At 36.4% G+C, this 21,021-nt stretch overlaps 1 protein-coding gene across 1 annotated transcript in view; it reads left to right on the top strand.

Moving 5' to 3' along the window:
- WDR70 (WD repeat domain 70) overlaps positions 1–21,021 on the top strand; it is a 340,948-nt gene that overhangs the window by 47,976 nt on the left and 271,951 nt on the right. The window contains exons 6-7 of the mRNA XM_020995972.2: positions 6,882–6,941; positions 12,666–12,799. Coding sequence (XP_020851631.1) covers positions 6,882–6,941; positions 12,666–12,799 — 194 coding nt within the window. The remainder of the gene's footprint in view (positions 1–6,881; positions 6,942–12,665; positions 12,800–21,021) is intronic.

Here is a 21,021-nt window from a genome sequence, read left to right as displayed (position 1 = left end):
GATTATAGGGAGCCCCTGGAGCTCATTGAACAGAAGATTGACATGTTAGGCCTGCACAGGAAAGTGACCTTGGTAGTAGAATGGAGAATGGATTGGAAGGGAGGCGACTTGAGGCAGGGTGCCTAATTATTGCAGTAGTCCAGATGAGCAGTGATGAGGTCCTGAAATTGGGTTGTGGCTGTATGAATGGAGAAAATGGGCTGTATATAGGAAATATTATGAAGGTAGAAATGACAAAATTTGACAGTGAAGTAGATATGTGTGTCAAGTCTGAAAAAGGAGTTGAGGATAATATTGAAGTTGCAAGCTTGGGTTGCTGGGAAGATGATGGTACCCTTGGCAGTCATCAGGAAGCTTAGAAGAGGAGAAGATTTTGGGGAAAAGATAATGAATTCTAGTTAGATATCCCATAGAAATACAGTTTGAAATATTCAGTAGGCAGTTGGAGACATGACACTGGAGTTCAAGACTGAGAGGTTAGGGCTGGACAAATAAATCTGAGAATAATCTGGATAAAGATAATAATTGAACCCATGGGTGCTCTTTGAATCACAAAAATATTGTGTAGAAGGAAAACAAAGGGGCCAAGGACAGTGTACTGACTGATACCTAATGGTTAGTGGGTGTGAAAACTAGCAATGGAGACTGAGAAGTGACCAGACAGATTGAAGAATACCAGGTGGGAGGAGTATCATAGAAACTTGGAGAATAAAGAATATCCACATCAAAAATATATGCTTAGCAGTGACAAATGCTATTAATAATATTTTGTGCTTATATAAGCATATTTATTTTCTAGGTTTAGGATGTTTTAGATATTTTGGCATATTTTAAAATTTAGGAAGTTTATTGAGTTACCAAAATAGAGCAAATCATACTGATTTTCATAAATATTTGATTGCCACATACATACTCTACCAAAATATGCCCTTAGAGGTTATTAAGTTGCTTCTCTTTTGAGTTAGCTAAATACTAGGAGAACTTCAAAACAATGTAATTACAGTTCTTTATCAGCATTCACCTTTCCATGCTTGTTGCAGAAAATCATTATCATTAAGATTTATCAATAAATTGTTTTATTCATTTTAATATATTACATATTGCATGTGTTATTTGGTGTTCTAAGACATTTTCACATTTTCAAAGCTGTGCTGAGAAAAAGGAGAATGTGTTTCTGCCAGTAACTTCACAAAGCAGCTTTTTACTTCAGGCTTTTTGTTTGTTTTTGGATGTGATGATGTTTGTAACTAATACAGAATTTGTTTTGTGCTTGGTTTTTTTGAATAATGATCTTAGAAGAGAAAAATATTTAACAAAGAAATAATTTAAATATAAAAACCTCTTCTAATATTTTTCCTCCTTCCAATTCTTTTTGAACATTGTGGCAATGTCAGCTTTTTCTAAAATGAGACCATTTTAAAAGAAAACCTATCTTAGTCCTAAATTCAGCTTTATAAGTGAAGGCATTAACATTTTCTAATATCCTGTGTCTTAGTTAATATGATAGAAACAAATATTTAATTTATTTATGAGAGTATCTCTGCCTCTCTGATTATGCAATTTGGAAGTACTCTTATGAAATCATCTCTGTGGTTTGCAAAGTTCTTGGAATTATCCAAGTAATGCGTAGTAATATTTAATGTATTTGTAAAGGTTCCTAAACTGGTCTTTTCCCATAATTTAGAAGTACTGTTGAAGCACTGATGTTTTTTGATAGAAAATTTGAAATTATAGTGAAGCTTGCAGGAGGAAAAGTAGTTATTTGAATTGAATGTTCCCGTACTGGTAGAATTCCCCAAATGCTCAGTGTTCTTATTTGGGTATCTTTTCAGTGTTGCATTTGTTTTCATTACAGAATTAACCAAGATTATTTTTACTGGATTCCTTAGCAATAAAATAACTTATTTCCTAAGAAAATGTCTGACTGTCAGCCTTTTTCTTTTTAAAGAGTGATAATCTCCACCATGTTTGTTTTTAAGGTTATGAAAGGTTTTGGTGATTTGTTTGTATATTGAGTTGCATGAAACAAATTTCTTGATGTATATTTCAAATAAGAAAATAATACTTAGAGAAAATTGGCCTGTTGAGGGAATGGAGATCTCTGTAATATTTAGCATTTGTCAGAATGAAATGTTTAAGGAAAACAGATTTATATTAAATAGGACACTTCCTCAGTTTAATAACAAAAGAGTATATATTTTCTTGTCAGAGTGACATGATTAGTGGAACTCTCTGATTCATTTAGTTGATCTGGCTGAGTGAACTAAGTGAGGTAGATAGAATATAGGTACAGTGGTTCTGCCTCTTACTTTATCATGATAATAAAACTTACCTCTTTGTTTCTTTCCATTTCTACTGCCCCCCTTCCCTGATTTAGGTTTATATCACATGGTATATAGATTAATCATAATAATTTCCTACCAACTTGTCTCTTTGGTTTCCACCTCTCTGCTCTTGACAGGTTAACACAGGTTTCTTTATTGCTTCTCTGCTCAGAATTATGATATAGCTTCCTAGCCTATATAGTCCAAGCTGCTCCTTCAGGCATTCAAGACTTTTCGCAGAGTAGCCCCCCACTTCTATTTGTCTAATCATATTTTATACTACTTTTAAACATAAATTTTCTGTTGCGGACAGAGAATTTCTCCTTTTGCTTGGTGGTTAGAATACAGTGCTAAACGGACCAGTCTCTTGGGGTTTGATCATGAAAAGGGTTATTTTTACTGTCTTCATTGGATAAAAGACCCTCACCCCTGCCAACCTCTAACACTGAGGTTCTTAACCTGGGATCTGTGATACCAAAGGTTTCAGGGGATCTGTGAACTTGAATGGGGAAAAAAAAATGCATACTTATTTGCACTTACCTCTAATTGAAATTTAGCATGTCCATTTATGAACACAAAGCAATAAACATTATGCTGAGAAGGAGTTTACAGGCTTCCAATACTACCAGGAGGGGTCCATGATGCAGAAAGCATTATAGGGACCCCTTATCTAATAGATTTGTTATTAGTGAGAGTATGTGACTAAATCAGCATAAAATCTTCACCAGTATTAGAAAACCAATGCATATTGCACCTAGGGACTTTTTAAAGGTAAAGGAGAGCAATTCAACATTGAAGAGTAAATTTTAATATTTTTAAGATTGTTTGGCATAAAAGATAGTAGGCAGATGATTCTTAAAGCTTTATGCTTCAAATAATTTTAGTATTAGTAGTTTTATTCTTCCAAAACTAGTGTATATAGTTGTTATAGAAGTTAACCAAATGTAAATTATCCCTTATTGTGTTAACTTTGTGTTGAGCAAACCATAATGCAACATATAATAAATAGGATTTGAAATTTTAAGGTCATCCATTTTTCTGATGCTGAATCACCAGCTCTTGACTGCAGGAATCAGTCAGAGTCTAGCATATTTGGACCTGTGGTCTTTCTAGATGCCACTAGGTACTCAGGTGACTGCCCTAGACCAGGGTCAGTTTTAGAAATACTGTATTCTATTTTAATATGTGGTGAATGTGGATTAATTTCATTGTTTTTGGTTCAGAGTTTTTGACTCAAGTAATGTCTAAATTTCCCATAATCCTTATGGGGCTGTATTTATCAAGTTTACTTTTGAGTAAACCTTCTCATTCTGGTCTGCTTTGCTACTGTATGTACCACCAGGGCTAGATCAGCCTGAAACTTCTCAGGGAGAAGCCCCCCCTTTTTTTTTAGGTTCCTGGTTGGTATGAGCCCTCTTCTATACATTTCTTGGCAGGATTCTTACTGGGAACCTTTTCTGTCACAGTGCAGGTTTACTTTACTGTTTCTTTAGCTTTTGACCTTTGTCCCAGAAAACAAGTTTCTGATTATTAAATTTGAAATCCTTGTTAAGATTGAAATCAGATGGAATCTTTCACAGGATTCAAGATATGGTAGCTTTATTTGTTGTTGTTAGGGGCATAGAAAAGAGCCTGAGAAATGATTGTTTGTTGACATTGGAAGCAAACAGATAAATTTTTTTTCTCACTTTAAAGTTACACTACTTGTTATGGATTCTGGTAATAAAAAAATTCATTGAAGTCTTGTGCTTTATGATATCCCTGGGCCAGCCCATCTTAAAAATATTTGAATGCTTTCACAAATTTCACACCAAGCCATATGTCAAAAAGTCCTAAGTTCTGCAAAAGAATACTCAATACCAGCTGCATGTGTGAAAAAAAATCGGGATTGCTGCTATTTTAGATGATTTAGTTATGCCAGTTATATGTGCTTTTTGTGAGTTATGCCTTACATGATTTTCAGCAAATCTTTGATTTTAAACATAAGCATTTAACTCTTATGTAATAAATATTACACTGATCTATGTTCCCAAATTTTTTATTCTTTAAAATGTTGAATATTTCTGTATATATAAACATATTTAAGTACATATATGTATATGTATACACACATGTGTTCGGTATTTCAATGAAGTATTCTTCAGTCTGACTTTCTGGTGACAATTTTTATATTATTTGTGGAGTTTTGAAAGAACTCTTTAGAAGAAGACAAAATGTAATAGCTTGTTCTAAGTGTATCTTTTACATATTGCTTACAAAGTAATTAAATGGTGGAAAGTCCAGATAATTTAGAGTAGAGGATTTATGTTTGGCTTATGAAAATATGCTTGACCTTGAAGTTGAATATGATTGTCTCTAGTATGGCTTTCATGATTCCAACAAAACAATGAAACCATGTTGTAAATGTAAACATTTCTCCTGAGTTAAAGTTCAGGAGAAAATAGAAAAATGTTTGGTTTTTCATCTTCCCATTCTGTTCTGTTCTTACCTTATTGTTCAAGTCCTTTATATCTTCTCAGACCTATGTTATAAATGGACTGAATCAGTTCTTAGATACTAAATGCAAAGCAGTCTTTTCTCTCTAAACTTGGTGCTTCCTACCTTTCTTTAGGTAAGGAGGTAATCATTTTCATTTCCTAATACATTAGAACAAATATTCATTGTGTCAGTGAAGCATAGGCAAAACTAATGGAGTATGTTGTTACTTAAGTTCAACAATAACAGAGACCAAAGTCTATTAACTATACACAGTGAAATAAGTGATATTCTTGTATATACATATAAAATCAGCTTATAAAAGGAGTCTTCACCTAGTTGATCATAGAGTCTAGTCTATGGAGTGATGCTTCCTTTTCCTGGCTTCTGATATTTTTAGTGAGATAGAGTTGTCTAGAGAAACAAAAGACAAATGTATGTGTTGAATTGAAATTGTTGCATCCTCACTGTATAGTTAAGGAAAGTCAGACTCAGGAAAGGCTGCTAGTAGTAGTGGAGCCAGGAGTCTTCTAACTCCTGCTTTTGTTCTACTATGTCGATCTGCCTCTACCATTACATCAGTCTCTATGCCACTAACAGTTCATATTGGAAAAATCATTAATTTAAAATGATTAATGCTGACTCTGCTGTTCCTTTTTTGTGGCAGCATTAGCTACTTTGTGCAGTCACGGCACCAGGTTTGATTTTGTCTGTGTTGAAAATAATCTAGAAAATGTGCTGTGTTGTGCTTGTCTTTTATATTGGCTTTTCTTCCAATTTTTTTAAATTGAGATTTGTTTTCTTCTTTGTTATACATTGGCAATAGCCCTATTGATTATTTTTTGTTTATATAATGTGTCATAAGAAGTCATTGTTTCATTTTTTTCTTTGGAAACTATTCCTGAAAGTCATTTCCCCTTTATTCTGTGTTTGAAATTACTTTCTTTTTCTATAGTACTATTAAATCACAATGTTTTTATGTATATAAAAAAGTTATTCTCTTTTTCCTGGAAATAATAAATAACTTTGTTAAAGAGAATGACAGTAAGACAAAATGTGAAAACATTCTGTACCTCTAAATGATTGTATTAATAAAATAGAAAAAGAGCAAACCAGTGAATTGGGTATTCAGTTAAAAAAACTAGAAAAAGAACAAACTAAACACCAAATTGAAAATCCTAAAACTTAAAGATGAGATTAATGAAATTGAATGTAAGAAAACTATTGAATTAATAAATAAAGCTAGGAATTGGTTTTATGGGAAAAAATAAAATAGATAAACCATTGGTTAATATGATTAAAAAAGCTATACTCAATCTTTTTTGTTCTCTTATAAAAAATAGGAAAACAATTAATTATACTTTATGGGGGGGAATCTGCAGCCTCGAGGCCATATATGGCCTTCTAGGTCTTTGAGTGCAGCTTTTTGATTGAGTCCAAGTTTTACAGAACAAATCCTTTCATTAAGGGGATTTGTTCTGTGAAGTTTGGATCCAGTCAGAGGGCCACCATTGAGAGCATAGAAGGCCATACGTGGTCTTGAGGCCGCGGGTTCCCCACCCCTGCTTTAGATTGAATGACTTAGATTAATTATAAGGCACAAATAATGTCTTGCTGAAGGTGATTATATGTTTGGAGAATAAAAAAAAAGTATAATACATTCTCATCTGCCTGAGGTAATAAAGTATAATTCTGTCTCTAGGTGGGGGAGATCAGTCTCATGAGTTTCTTTATTGTTTGTTTTTTGTTTTTGCTTTTAGGCAATTGGGGTTAAGTGACTTGCCCAGGGTCACACAGCTTAGTAAGTGTTAAGTGTTTGGTCTGAGGCTGGATTTGAACTCAGGTCCTCCTTATTTCAGGGCCAGTGCTCTATCCACTGTGCCATCTAGCTCATGAGTTGCTTTAATTTCCAAATCTATTAAGACATTGAAAAAAAATTCTTTGGGATTGGAGCTTTTGTTTTATTATCTTGTATTTTATATTAATTGTTTTTTACTGACATGCTTGGTTTGAAAGAAAATATACCTTGTTTTGTTATTGGGGCTTCAAATTCACTCATAGGATGTAATTTTCTCATTTCAGAACCCTGTCAAAAAAATTCCTGATTCTCATGAAATCACTTTGCAGCATGGCAGTAAAACAGTAAGTGTCATACTGATGGGACTTTTCTTTCAAAGGTGCTCAACTTTGTTAATAAAGCAGTTTTAAAATTTAGTAAAGACATTGTATGATTGATGTTGCAAAAATGATAAATGTTAAAGGAGTTAAAGGTAGACATGTTTCTTTTTATTCCACGGGATTTTGTCCCTGCTGTGAAACAGCCCTTGCTTGTTATTGGCTTTTGTTGGCTTTAAAGCCTAGTTTGTATTGAGTAACATGAAGCATCAATACTGGAAACTAAAAAATATATTTATTTTTAATGGGAAAATATTCTGATATTCTTGACTTTTAACTAATATTAAAAGGTAACTGATTTTATACTTTTGTAGAATTAATGTTTAAGATGAAGAATGAATATTGGTTCTGTCACTCATGACACTATATATTTGAGATCTATATTTTTCAGTATTTTGGTAATTTATTAATATAATCATATTTCTTAAAGTTATGTGAAACTAAAAATTTATGATAAGTTTTTTCATCGTAGAATTTAAATAATATAATAAACCAATAAAAAAGAACATTCAGAACAATGCAAAATGAAAAAAAAATAAGCAGTACCCATCCATTTTTTGTCCCTCCTTTTTCATTTGGCCAATTCTACTTTTTAAGGAGTTTTTTTCTAGAGTCAATTTTTTGTTCTTCCTTTTCCAAGCTATTGGCTCTCTCTTGCATACTTTCCATTTCTTTCCCAATTTTTCTTTTACCTCTCTTATTTGACTTTTAAAATCCTTCTTGACCTCTTCCAGAAAGGCTTTTTGGGCTTGAGACCAGTTCATATTTCTCTTTGAGGGAATAAGTGTCAGGTTTTCGAGGTTTTGGATGTGGATATATTGATGGTGTTGTCCTATTCTGAATTTGTGTTTTGATCTTCCCTGTCCCCATAGTAAGAATCTGTGGTCATTGTCTGTTTCTGCTTTTTGCTCATGGTGTTTGCCTGTTTCTTGGCTTTTTAAGTTGAGTTCTTCTGCTGGAGGACAAAGGACACTGACCTAAGTTTCTTGTGCTAGGGGTCAGGGACCTGGTCACTGGCTTTGTGTACAGGGGCCTCGGGTGCTGGCAGCTGGAGGCAGTACGGGTCTGGCAGCTTATCTGCTGCTGAGCTGGGGTCAGCAACACTGAAGCTCTTGGGGTGAGGGTGGGAGTTCTGGCCACTGGAGGAGGTCTGCTCACTCAGGCTGCTTTGAAGCACTGGAATGTTTGGCTGCTGGAGGATGCTTACTGGTGCATGTGGTGGTTTTCCAAGTTGGAGTCTAACAGTTCCCCTGCCTGTGCCAGGGCAATTGGGAGGTCCTGTTGTTGGTGTTTGCCTGTTCAACCACCCTGGGGCTCAGGATCTTTCCCTGGTTTGCTAGGGTGGGGCTTGCTGCTGACTTGCTGGGGTGCCTCCCATCCTGTACTACTCCCCTTCCACCAGAGCAAGAGGGACCTTTCCCATTAATCCTCCAAGCTTCCTGGGCTATGAGACTGCTGTACCCTGTCTTTCTGCTGGTTCAGCTGTTCTATGGTTTTTCCTGGGGCAATATTTTCTGGTTTTTTAGAGGTCAGTAAAGGAGGATGGGAGCAACTGACTTCTTACTACGCCTTCTTGGCTCTGTACCCATCCATTTTTTTGGTCGCTTTTCTTTTATGTTCTTATATGTTAAAAAGATATATAGGTATAATCAGTGTATATAATTATTCTGATTCTTTTTTTTATATTACCTTTTGTATATGTTTCAATATACCTTATTGTATTGTTCAAATGATATGGATTCTTTTTAAAAATTAAATTTTTTTTTTAATGATATGGATTCTTAATGTTATGTGCGTGGTACACAAGCTGACTTTTTCAATATAATTCCAGATCAGGTGGTCTTTGTTGAATAAGAAGACTAAGCTCTAGATTTTCTATTAGTTGATGAAATTTTTTGGCCATTACTACCTATGAAACAGATAAATGTATTCAAAGGCCTTCAGCCTGTGTGCCCTCTCCTTCTGCCAAGCCTCATCTTTGACTTATGACATATGATAGAATAGTTGTAGAAAAGAGGGAACAGGGTGCTGTTTAGACTTCCTAAAAACATTAGTTTAAGTGCCAGTTTTAAATGTGCCATCTTTGTCCAATAACACTACAGGAGCAACTGAACTATATCCATGTTGACATTGTTGCTACAAATGAAATGAAACCTGAGGACATGAATGAATTGTAGCTGACTAGCAGGGGTGACTCACTTTTCTTTGAAAGTTTTTCTTTGAGAGGTGAATAAAGATGTGATAAAGTTGGTTTTGAAGGTGTGTCTAATGATGAGAGATAGCATTTCACATGACACTTGTTTATCTCCCCTTGCTTTGCATATAAGGAGTATAAGCAAAAATATATTTTTTATTACTTGAAGGTATGCAATTTATATACCAGTATCTATCTGTTGCAGAGGATAAAAGAGTACTAAAATTTTGAAGGGAATCTGACCAGAGCTTTTAAATTATGCTGATACATACTTTGAGATTTAGGATTCGGCAAACATCTAGCCACTAGGGCATCCATCCCCTCCCCAGAGTACCTTATAACATTCATTTTGTAAATATTTGTTTGTATTCTATATATATTCATATGTATACTTGTTATCTTCTTCCTTAGTTATTTGTATGTTGTCTCTTCCCATTAGCTCAATGAAAGCAAAGACTGGTTTTTGCCTTTCTTTTATCTCCAGGGCTTAGCCCAGGGCCTGGTGCATATCAGGTACTTAATCAGTGCTTCTTGACTTGACTTCATACCCTGTTGAAATGTTAACTCCTATTTCACTTTTGTCTTTGTATCCCCAGGGCTTAGCACAATGGTCTACACATCTTAAACACGTAATAGATACTTGATTGATTGATTGACTTCATTGTGAAGATGGACACAAGGAAGGATGGCAAAAAATATCTTGGAGAAAATTTTTTGAGATTAAGACATGTGAGAGGATGTAGGCTTGTAGGCAGTTAAGAAGCCTCAATCTTTAGATCATGAATTTAAGATTAGAATTGGAAAGCTTAGACCTAGTGAATGTAGAACATCACAAGAATTATTGACATGGAAATGACTGACTACTGATGTGAGAATCAGTTATTCTTATTGATTAACTAGTTAAAAAAAGTTAAAACTAAAGCCAAGTTAAAGGAAGGATAAAGACATGAAGATGACACTACTGATTAGAATTGTTCCAACCTGACATTTCCATTAAGTTCAGCTGGGTAGATAGTAAAATCTTACATCTGAAAAATAGGAAATAGAGAAAATAGACATTGCTTCTATTATTATTCTATATTGAAATTGCAAGGCCATCACAACAAGGAGACAATAAAAAACTCCAGGACCTTCCTTAGTCAACATATATTTGATCTTTTTGCCAAGTAAAGAGAGGTGGAAGGCCAAGAGTACCATCTAATTTGAATGATGCTGTTTAGCAGTATGGTAGATTGTATCTTTCTCAGAACAGTGAAAAGCAGTAGAGGGAAAAATGAGTTTGTAAAAAGCTTTATGTGAACCTTAGCTAAGCAAAAATGATTCAGAGAGCATATGTATTTGAAATTAAAAGGAGTCCATCAAAAAAACTTGCAGTGGGTCAGCTTTGCCAACATTTCTAAGGAATCTAAAATCTCTAGTTTCATTAGGTGTTATGTCAGAACTACTTCATTTGGACTCAGTGTCAGAATTCTGAAATCCCCCTGTCTAACCATAACTTTTTGGCTTTTCACCTCTCCCTCTACTTTGCCTTAAAAAAACCCTTTTCTTTGTCCTCATCATGACCTCCAGTCTCTTGACCCTTCAGTTCTCTTGGCTCTCTAGCCCTCTTATTATATTGTCAGTTGCACTCAGCCAAGCCTCAGCCTTGGTTCACTCTCACCATTCATCACCTACACTCCTACATATGAGCTGCTGAGCAAGGGTGGGGAAAATCACATGACTGGGTTCATTACAGATTAATGTTGCACAACCTCAACTGGACCCTCACTGCTGCTAGGCAGTCCTGTAGGTGTGGCTCTAAAGCCAGCACTGTCTCAATTTAGGTTTGATGTTGGGATAAAATAAGGCATTTGTGAGGCACTGAACATTTAACAGATAAGGAAGTTTACTCTAGCACAGCAAATGTGCAGCAAAGATACATTAGCATTTGGTTTTTTTTTTGGATGCAGCCCTCCTTGTCTCTATCTGGACACGTTTCTGGTCAATAATCAAGGCATAGTGACTTGAATGAAAATGGGTACCCACCAGAGGCTCTATGCCTCTCATAGAGCCCATGTAGCTTGGGCTTTTTTTTGGGCCTAGAGAGGTGCGCCAAAGAAGCTAGGGCCAATTTGGTGTCATGAGGGGAGAAGCCATTAGGGAAGCCAAGGCCATAGGAAGATAGAGGAGGGAGAGAGAGAGAGAGAGAGAGAGAGAGAGTGAGAGAGAGTGTGTGTGTGTGTGTGTGTGTGTGTGTAAAGGGGAGCTGTGTCAGGAAACTGCTTCCTTGTAAGTAGTCACAGTTAGGAATAGACATATTTTAGCAGCCACTATTATAAAGAGCTCATGAGCATGGGATATGATATTCCCCAAAGCAAAGGAACTAGGCTTACAACAAGAAAAACTTACCTAGCAAAACTGAGTGTAATTCTACAGGGGAAAAATGTACCTTTAACGAAATTGAGAACTTCCAAGCATTCCTGACAAAAGACTAGAGCTGAGTAGAAAATTGGATATACCCATACAGGTGTCAAGAGAAGTATAAAAAGTTAAACATAAGCAAAAAATCATAAGGAACTAGCCAAGTATAAATTGTTTACATTCCAGTGTGGGGAGATGATACATGTTTCCCTTCAGAATTCTATCATCATCTGGGATCATAGAGAAAGTTTAATTATACAGAAAGCCTGGGAGGGATTCTGTTACATTTTGGTGGTCTTAAAAGAAGAATGGAAAAGGAAGGGAAGAGGAATTTACTGGGAGGGAGAGAGGGAAGGGAAGAATGGGAAAAATTAACTCACACTGAAGAGTTGTGCAAGTAGAAGTCTGTGCAATAAGGAAGTGGGTTTTGGGGAGAGAAGACAATACTTTTACCTCACTTTCATCTGAACTGGTCAAAAGAAATAATACACTCACATACACAGTTGAGTACAGAAGAAGCAAGATGGAAAAGGCTTAAGGGAAAGGAGAAATAAGAGAGAGGGTAGATTGAGGCAAGGATTATTCAGAAGTCATAGAAACTTTTAAGTGAGGAATGTTATTTCTGCTGATTAAATTGTATTGATTTTTGCTGTTGAACTTTAAAAAAAAATCTTATCTAAGTTTCATGGAGTGGGATGAAACTTAAGAGATGTTTTAATTTATATTCCTCTAACTATTTCTAACTGGACATATGTTCATGTGGTCATTTATAATTTGCAAACCTTTTGAATAATCTTAATATCCTTTCACCCATTGTAGACTCTCAGTCTATCAGTCAGCAAGTGTTTATAAATTTTAGTGCCAGCTGCTATGCCATTATGTGCTGGGAATACAAATCCAAAGAATGATCCTTTTAGCAATAATTGAATATAAGTTGAACAAAGAATTAATTCTCATTTATCTATCCATCTATATATGTATGTATGTATGTATGTATGCATGTATGTATGTATCTATTTTAGGAGCATGCTATAGCTTATGAGGATAGATCGTGAGCAATTTTTCTCTAATTTTTGCGTGACTTTTCTTCCATCTAGGTTTCTGCCTTAGGTCTGGACCCTTCAGGTGCCCGTTTGGTAACAGGAGGATTTGATTATGATGTTAAATTTTGGGATTTTGCGGGGATGGATGCTTCCCTTCAAGCTTTCCGATCTCTTCAGCCCTGTGATTGGTATGTATTGAAATGACTACTTTTTTTCATACTTGAAGTCACAGTCTTTGATAACTCAAAGTTCAATAATTCTAAATTACTCATCAAAACTTTTTTTATTGCACAGTAACAGAATACAGTAAATTAGCACAATTTGAAAAAGACAAAATCTGTGGAGTTCCTGTGGCTTTATGACCAAAACAATTAAAGCATTATTTTAATCACTGTTCATTTCTATCCAATTTTTTTGGTATGCTCTTTTAGTGAATTTGCCTCTATTAGTTCCCCAGAATTTTTGTTTAGGTATTATAAGAATTTATAAATATTTAAGTGAAATGACACTCTAGAATCTTTTCACTAGGCTCCTCTCTCCTCTGATGCTGCCTGTGCTCTGGCCTCATCACCTTCATGCCTGAACAGTTGCTGCATAGTCTCCCTACCTCAGTTTCTCTTCACTGTTGTCTGTCCTCTACCCAGCTGTCAACTGACCATGTCACTTCCAGTATTTAGTGAACTCCAGTGGCTCCTTATCACCTCTAGGATCCAATATAAAATTCGGATAGGCTTTTAAAGCCTTTCCTAAACTGGCCCTCTCCACCCTTTCTAATCTCTTTATACCTTATTCTGAAACCAAGAAGAGCTGGGTGGGCTCAAGTCCTGCCTCTGACTCACATTGACAGTGTGGCCCTGGACAAGTCACTTAACATCTCAGTGCTTTCTAAGCCTGTAAGTAGCAGAGAAAATGCCATCTGCATTGATAGAGGAAATTTTCTCACCTATACTAATGAAAGTAGAAATCCAGTCTCTCCCTCTTACTTGGTTCTCCAGGGGAAAAAAAAGCACTTAACCCTGATTGGGGCAGGCTGTTTATGGGGGGGAGGTGGGGTAGAGTGAAATGATTGCAAGTTATTTGGAGATACTTCCTATAGATGAGACATTAGCAAAAAACTTAAAAATTTGAGTTATTATTACATATGATGAATGAGATTATCTTTTTATTTCAAATTCTTTTTTAGGCTGCTAATACAGAGTGATAAAAAAAAAAGCTTTGACCCATAAAAATGTTTCTGTATTCAGGAATATATCATTAGATTGAAATTATTTTATTTTTCTTATATTTGGTGATTTGTTACAGGTGATAACACTCTTCTTTTTAAGAGAACGTGATGGATGCCTTAATCCACAAAAGGCTGTTTAAGTTTACACTGGACCTTTCTTTTTAAAAATTAGAGCTGATTTAAAAATATTTTCTTGCTTTTAAATATTGCTGTCATTTCCCAATCCCATGATTCCCAAACTGATCCCTTGTAACAGAGAAGTACACAGTGACACATTAACCATGTTTGACGACTTTTCCTCATTCTTACACAGGGGTGTAACACTTCTCTGCCATTAGGAGGAAAGTATGGGTATATTTATCATCTATTGTAGTCAAGATTCATCATTGCATCTATCTGAGTTATGTTTTTATGGTCATTGTGTCTGTTATTCTCTTGGTTCTCTTTATCTTTATCAGTTTATCTTTGTATACTATCATAAAAGTCTCCAAGTTTTTCCTAATTTCTTCATATTTGTGATTTCTTATAGCACAGTAATATTCCATTATATTCAAATACCAAAATTTGTTTACCACTGTCTAGTAAAACTTACTTTATTTTTGCATTTTCCTAACAGAAAAATTTCTGCTATAAATATTTTAATAGAAAAGGGAATTTTCCCCTCTGTGTCTGACCATCTTGGGATTATGGTCTACTATTGGTATTACTAGCTTTCAAAGTTTCAGTAGTTTAGTGACTTTTATAGCATAATTCCAAATTATTTTTCCAAATAGCTGGACTAGTTTATAGCCCTTTCAAGCCAGATTGTTACTGACTTTTGCCAATTTTATGAGAATGCGATGAAGCCTTAGAGTTTTTTTTCATATTGATAGCCAGCTGGACTTATTTCATTCTCTTTTAAGGCAATGATTTTGAGTTAGCATTTTTCATTATGTTTTTCAGAAGCGTACCATTGTTTTATTTCCTCTTCTGTACTTGTGGGAGATCTATCATATTGGAATACCAATTGACTTTTGAACATGAAATGTAGAAACAGCCCCTTTCCCTTGTGCTCTCAATTGTTTGGAACAGTTACAAACCCAGAAGTAAAAGACAAACAAATAGGCTCCAAGTGTGAGCAAAGGTGAAAATAGCTAAATAATAATTGAATTAATGAAATAACAATTATGTGCTGTGTCAGAGTGTGTACTAAGTACTAGGGATGACAAAAACAAAGATTCAGGATGATCCCTGCCTACAAGAAACTGACAGTTTAATAATCACAACATATAAGGGAAAGCTAGAGGTAAAAAATGGAAATGAAAAAGGACCAGAAAAGAAATTACAAAAACATAGAATTGTATACTATATCCTCTGTCCATTGACTGGATTTGGCTGTAAAGGACAAACTCTGTTAGCTCCATAGTTGATAACATTGGAGAACTAGCAGAAAAGAATGGGGTGGGGGAAAGCAGATTAAAAAGGAGACTATAAAAGAGAGTGAATGACAATAGAAACTAGAACTGGTGATCAGGAAGCATGCAGTAGATCTAGCATGCAGAATAGAGATAGTTATGAGGGTTGAGAGAAGAAACTCCATCTACAGCAATGTAGTAGGAATTCATCATATAGAAAAATAGTCCTCTGTGTCTAAGGAACATCCTCTTTGTACTCTAAGTCAGAAGAACTACGTAGCTTTTGGGGAAGCACTGAGGGAAGGGACAATCAATCAGCAAACATTTATTAAGCACTCATTTGGTGCCACATGGTCCAGGATAGGGATATATTTGATAGGTTAGTTTTACCACAAATTCCATATTGCATTATAGAGCAGGAACAGTTTTTATCGAATAGTATAATAACAACAGTAAGCATTTATTAAGTGCCTGCTACATTCCAGGCACTATGGTAGGTGCTGGGAATACAAATGAAAATAATGAAATTATCCCTAGTTTCATGGAGCTTACATTCTTATTAAAAAATTCATTTTTACTTTATTTTTATTTCCCTATATTCTCCCTCCCTCCTTTCTGTTCTCCAGTTATTCAGAGGGTAAGAAACACAAAATCCATTACAAGTTTGTGTAGTCATACAAAACAAATTCCTACAATTAGCTATGTCAAAAAGGAAAGAAAAGAAAATATGATTCAGTCTGTACTCTTGTGTTAAATTTTCTACTTGACTCTGATCTTTTCCTTAAGAGTACTTGGAATTTTTTATTTCATTAAAGGTCCATTTCCCTCTATTGGATTATAGTCAGTTTTGCTAGGTAAGTTTTTCTTGGTTTTAAGTCTAAATCTTTTGGCTTCAGGAATATCAATATTCTCTGTTCCTTTGTTGTGATAACTGCTAAATCTTATATGATCCTGACTGTGATTACTTGGTACTTCAGTTTTCTTTCTGACTGTTTGTAGAATTTTTTTCTTTTACCTGGGAGCTCTGGATTTTTGGTTACAATATTCCTTGAAGTTTTCATTTTGGGATTTCTTTCAGGAGGTGATAGCCAGATATTTAAAATTTCTGTTTTGCCCTGTGGTTCTAAGCTACCTAGGCAGTTTTCTTTTATAATTTTTTTTTTTGGAAATATGATATCTTGGCTCTTTTTTAAATGTTCATAGCTTTTAGGAGTTCATTGATTCTTAAATTACCTCCCCTCAATTTGTTTTCCATGTCACTTGTTTTCCCTAGAAGATATTTCATATTTTCTTCTTTTTTTCAGTCTTTTTGCTTTGTTTTTTCATTTCTTGATCTCTCATAGAGTCCTTAGTTTCTACTTGGCCAATCCTAATTTTCAAGGATTTATTTTGTTCAGCAGTGGTTTGTACCTCTCTTTTCAAACTGTGAATTCTCTTTTCATAGCTTTCTTTTTTAGCTCTTGCTTCTTTTCCTCTATTTCCTTTATCACTCTCATTTGTTTTTTAAATCCATTTTTTAGCTCCTTTTTTCCATCCCAATGTTTTCCTTAACTCTTTTAGGAATTCTTGCTGGACTGCGGTCCAAATTGCTTTTTTCTTTGAAGCTTTACTTGTTCTTGACTCATTTTCTTCTCCTGAGTTTATGTCTTATGCTTCCTTATTGCCATAGTAGTTCTTTTTGTATGTTTATTCATTGTTGCACACAATTTTTGACTTTGTTAGTGCTGGGCTCAGGGCACTTCTTGGGGAGTGAAGGAAGGTGGAGGGTGGGAAGATGTTTGGCCTGAGCTTCCTTCTGTCCTTTCATATTCATCTGCTGCTTTCACAGCTCAGGCTTTCAGTGCTGCCAAATGGTGTGATCTGGGGTGAGGTCTGTTCACCACTCTCCTGATCAGATGTCTGCAAGTTCTTTTTTTTTCTTTTTTCTTTTTTGGTGAGGCAACTGGGGGTAAGTGACTTGCCCAGGGTCACACAGCTTGTAAGTGTCAAGTGTCTGAGGCTAGATTTGAACTCACGTCCTCCTGACTCCAAGACCGGAGTTCTGTCTACTGCTCCACCTGGCTGCCCCTGGTCTACAAGTTCTTGATCCAGGCTTCAGTCTGTTGGCTTATCCTCTATTTGAAGTTTTAGTAGACTGCCCCCAGATTCAGTGGCTATTAGCCAGCTGGGATGTGAGCTATTAAGGGCAAAGTGGGAAAGGAGTCCCCAGGTGCTTGATGCCAGTTCAGGGTGACTGAACTGCTAGCTCCCCTCACATCTGGAACTCTTGCCTTGGTGATTCTACTGCACCTTCCACACTGGACTAGAGGCTGGAACTGAGTTCCTGCTCAGCTCCTGGGATCAGATTTATATAACTACTCGTTGCTTCAGGAATTTCTTCCTTGCTCAGTTTACAACTAGAACCCATGCCTGCAGCTGCTTTCTCTGCCTTGGATTTCTGACCTGAAACTAAGTGATGGGTAACTGAGCTGTAAGATGGCACCTGTTTCTGCACTCAGTGCTTGTTCAGAGATTCCATGGAATCTTTACTCTTGAGCTTCCCTTCTTGGTGTCCTGTGTTTGCTTTCATTCATTCCCTGGTCTGACATGCTCCTTGTGACCATAAGTGCTCCTGACTAGACTCTGTCCCTAATGTCCACAGACCTCTCTGTACCCTAAATCACCCCAAGCTGGAAAAATGAATCATTGTGGCTTTTTCTTGGCTTTCCCCATCAGAATTCAGTCTTGTGCATTTTTTGGATCTTTGTTGAGGAGATGTGCTGGGCAAGTTAGGTTAAAATACTTCTTCTGACTCTGCCATATTAACTCCCAAGTAGCTTACATTCTAAAAGGAACACACCAACGTACAACATATAAACAATAAACATAAAGTGAATAAATTTAGCAGGAGGTAGTGAAATACCAGATAAGGAGGGAGTGTACTAGTGGTTGGATGGTATTGCCTGAGCTATTTTGAAAGGAGAGAGGTGATGGAGGTGATGAGGGTATGCATTTCAAATGTGGGAGAAGGCCCTTGCATAGGCAAGGAGATGGTAGATGCAATCTTGTGTATGAGAGGAAAAGAGAGAAAAGGTTGGTTTTCCTGAAGTTCAGAGTGTATTGGAGGGGAATTAAGATAAAGCAACACTGAAAAGATAGTTTTGGGCTAGGTTATGAAGAGATCTGTATTTTATCCTAGAAGTGATAGACATTTATTCAGTACAGGAGTGATATTGATCTCTGCTTAAAGACAGTCACTTTGGCGTCTGTTTGGATGATAGAATGGAGTGGGGAGAGTCTTGAGACAGTGAAACCATTCAGGAGACTTGCAGGAATCTGTTTGAGAGGTGAAGCTCCTGAACTAACATGGTGGTTGTGCAAATAGAGAGGAGTCAAATGCATTAGAATGGTGGTGGTAGAAATGACAAGATTTGGCAGTTCATTGGATATGAATAAGAATCAAGAATGATACCCAGTATTATGAACGTGAGTGATTGGAAGAATAGTAGTGCCATCAACAGTAAAGCTTGGAAAGGTTTGTGTTTGGGAGGAAATGACAGTGAGTTTTCTTTTAGACACATTGAGTTTGAGGTATCTTTAGGATTTCAGTTTGAAATGTTTATTAGATAGCTGGTTATCTGGGCCTGAAGCTCAGGGAGAAATTGGGGCTAGACATATAGGTCTGTGTATCATTATCCTAGGGATTCTAATGAACCACTTGCTTAATTATAACCGGAAGGACCTGGTTAGACCATCAGCTGAGAGAGTGTAAAGAGAGAAGAGGGCACAGGGCCTAGCCTTGTAGTCACATATAGGGAGTATGATATGAATGGTGAATTAGCAAAGAAGATGGAGAAGGAGCAAATAGGAGGAATAGCAGGAGAGAGTATTCTTTCTCTCTCTCTCTTTTTTTTTTCTTTTTGGTGAGGCAATTAGGGGTAAGTGACTTGCCCAGGGTTACACAGCTAGTTAAGTGTCAAGTGTCTCAGGTCAGATTTGAACTCAGGTCCTCCTGACTGTAAGTCTGGAGCTCTATGCACTGCGCCACCTAGCTGCCCCGACGAGAGAGTATTCTCAAGGAAAACATGGTGGTTATCAGTGCCGTGCAGCAGAGAGGTCAAGTGGGATGAGGCCAGAAAAGATTTCCAAATTCGGCTGCTAGGAAATTTTGGTAACTTTGGAAAGAGCAGTTTGAGTTTAGTGCCGAGGTATTTCCAGGAGTTTGGCTGAGAAAAGGAGAAGAAATATAAGATGACTATTTGAGGGGTGTAGTGAAGGTCTTTTTTAAAAAGGTTGAAGGAGACTTGGGCATGTTTGATGGCAGTAGGGAAGGAACCAGTAGATAGGAGGGAGAAGTTAGAAAAGTTGAGGTAGTAGGAGTGAGAGGGGGGCAGTCTTTTATAGAAGATAGGAAAGAATGGTCTCCAGACCAGTTTAGATGGGCTGGCCTTGTCAAGGAAAAGAACTGTATCATTTAAATGTTGGAGAAAATGTGGGAAAATTGGAGCACTAATGCATTGTTGGTGGAATTGTGAAATGATCCAAACATTTTGGAGGGCAATTTGGAACTATGCCCAAAGGGCTACAAAAATGTGCATACCCTTTGACCCAGCAATAGCACTTCTAGGGCTACATTCCAAAGAGATCATACAAATGGGAAAAGGACCCACATGAACAAAAATATTTATAGCTGCTCTTTTTGTGGTGGCAAAGAATTGGAAATTGAGAGGATGCTCATCAATTGGGGAATGACTGAACAAGTTGTGGTACATGAATGTAATGGAATACCATTGTGCTATAAGAAATGATGAGCAGGCAGACTTCAGAAAAACCTGGAAAGACCTGTATGGTCTGATGCTGAGTGAAGTGAGCAGAACCAGGAGAACGTTGTACATAGTAACAGCCACACTGTGCAATGACTAATACTGATAGACTTAGCCCTTCTCAGTAATGCAAAGATCTAAGACTTCTCCAAAGGCCTCATGATGGAAAATGCTATCCACATCTAGAGAAAGAACTATGGAGTTTGAATATAGATTGAAGCATAGTATTTACTATTTTTTTTTCCTCTGTTGTGTTTTGTTTCCTCTTTCTGGTGGTTCCTCCTATTAGTTCTCATTCTTACTTAAAACATCACTAATGTGAAAACTATGTTTAATCAGAATGTATATGTATAGCCTATATCAGATTGTATGTCGTCTTGGGAAGGGAGGTGAGGAGGAAGGGGGAGAAAAATTTAAAACTCAAAAGCTTATGGAAGTGATTGTTGATAAATCAAAATAAATTTTTAAAAAAAGAACTATAGCATTATTAGAAACTGGGAGAAGGGAGGAGAAAGTGGGAAATGATATTGAGGGGTTTGAGATGAGGAGAAAGGGAGAAGGAGTTCAGGGTGATAGCTTCAGTTTTCCCAGTAAAATAAGACATGAATTCTTTAGCTGAGAAGGGGAGATGTGGGAAACATGACAAATGAAGAAAAGGTTTAGGATAGATTTTGTGGGGCGTGAAATAGGGGGAATCATTTTGTTGTTGTTCAGTTATTTTAGTTGTGTCTGACTTTTTGTGACCTCATTTGGGGTTTTCTTGGCAGAGATACTGGAGTGGGTTCCCATTTCCTTCTTTAACTCATTTTACGGATGAGGAAACCAAGGCAAACAGGGTTAAGTGACTTGCACTATGCAGAGTCACATAGTTATTAGGTGTCTGAGGCCAGATTTGAACTCAGGGAGAGGAGGCTTTCTGACTGTTGGCCCGGCACTCTATGCATTATGGTGCCACCTAACTGCCCCAGGTGAATCACATAGGGAGGCAT

Source organism: Phascolarctos cinereus, unplaced genomic scaffold, assembly GCF_003287225.1.
Source record: "Phascolarctos cinereus isolate Bilbo 61053 unplaced genomic scaffold, phaCin_HiC Scaffold_4;HRSCAF=312, whole genome shotgun sequence".
In the NCBI taxonomy this organism is placed as follows: Eukaryota; Metazoa; Chordata; class Mammalia; order Diprotodontia; family Phascolarctidae; genus Phascolarctos; species Phascolarctos cinereus.
Note: the sequence above shows the minus strand (reverse complement) of the source record. Positions and strands in the feature narration are given on the sequence as shown.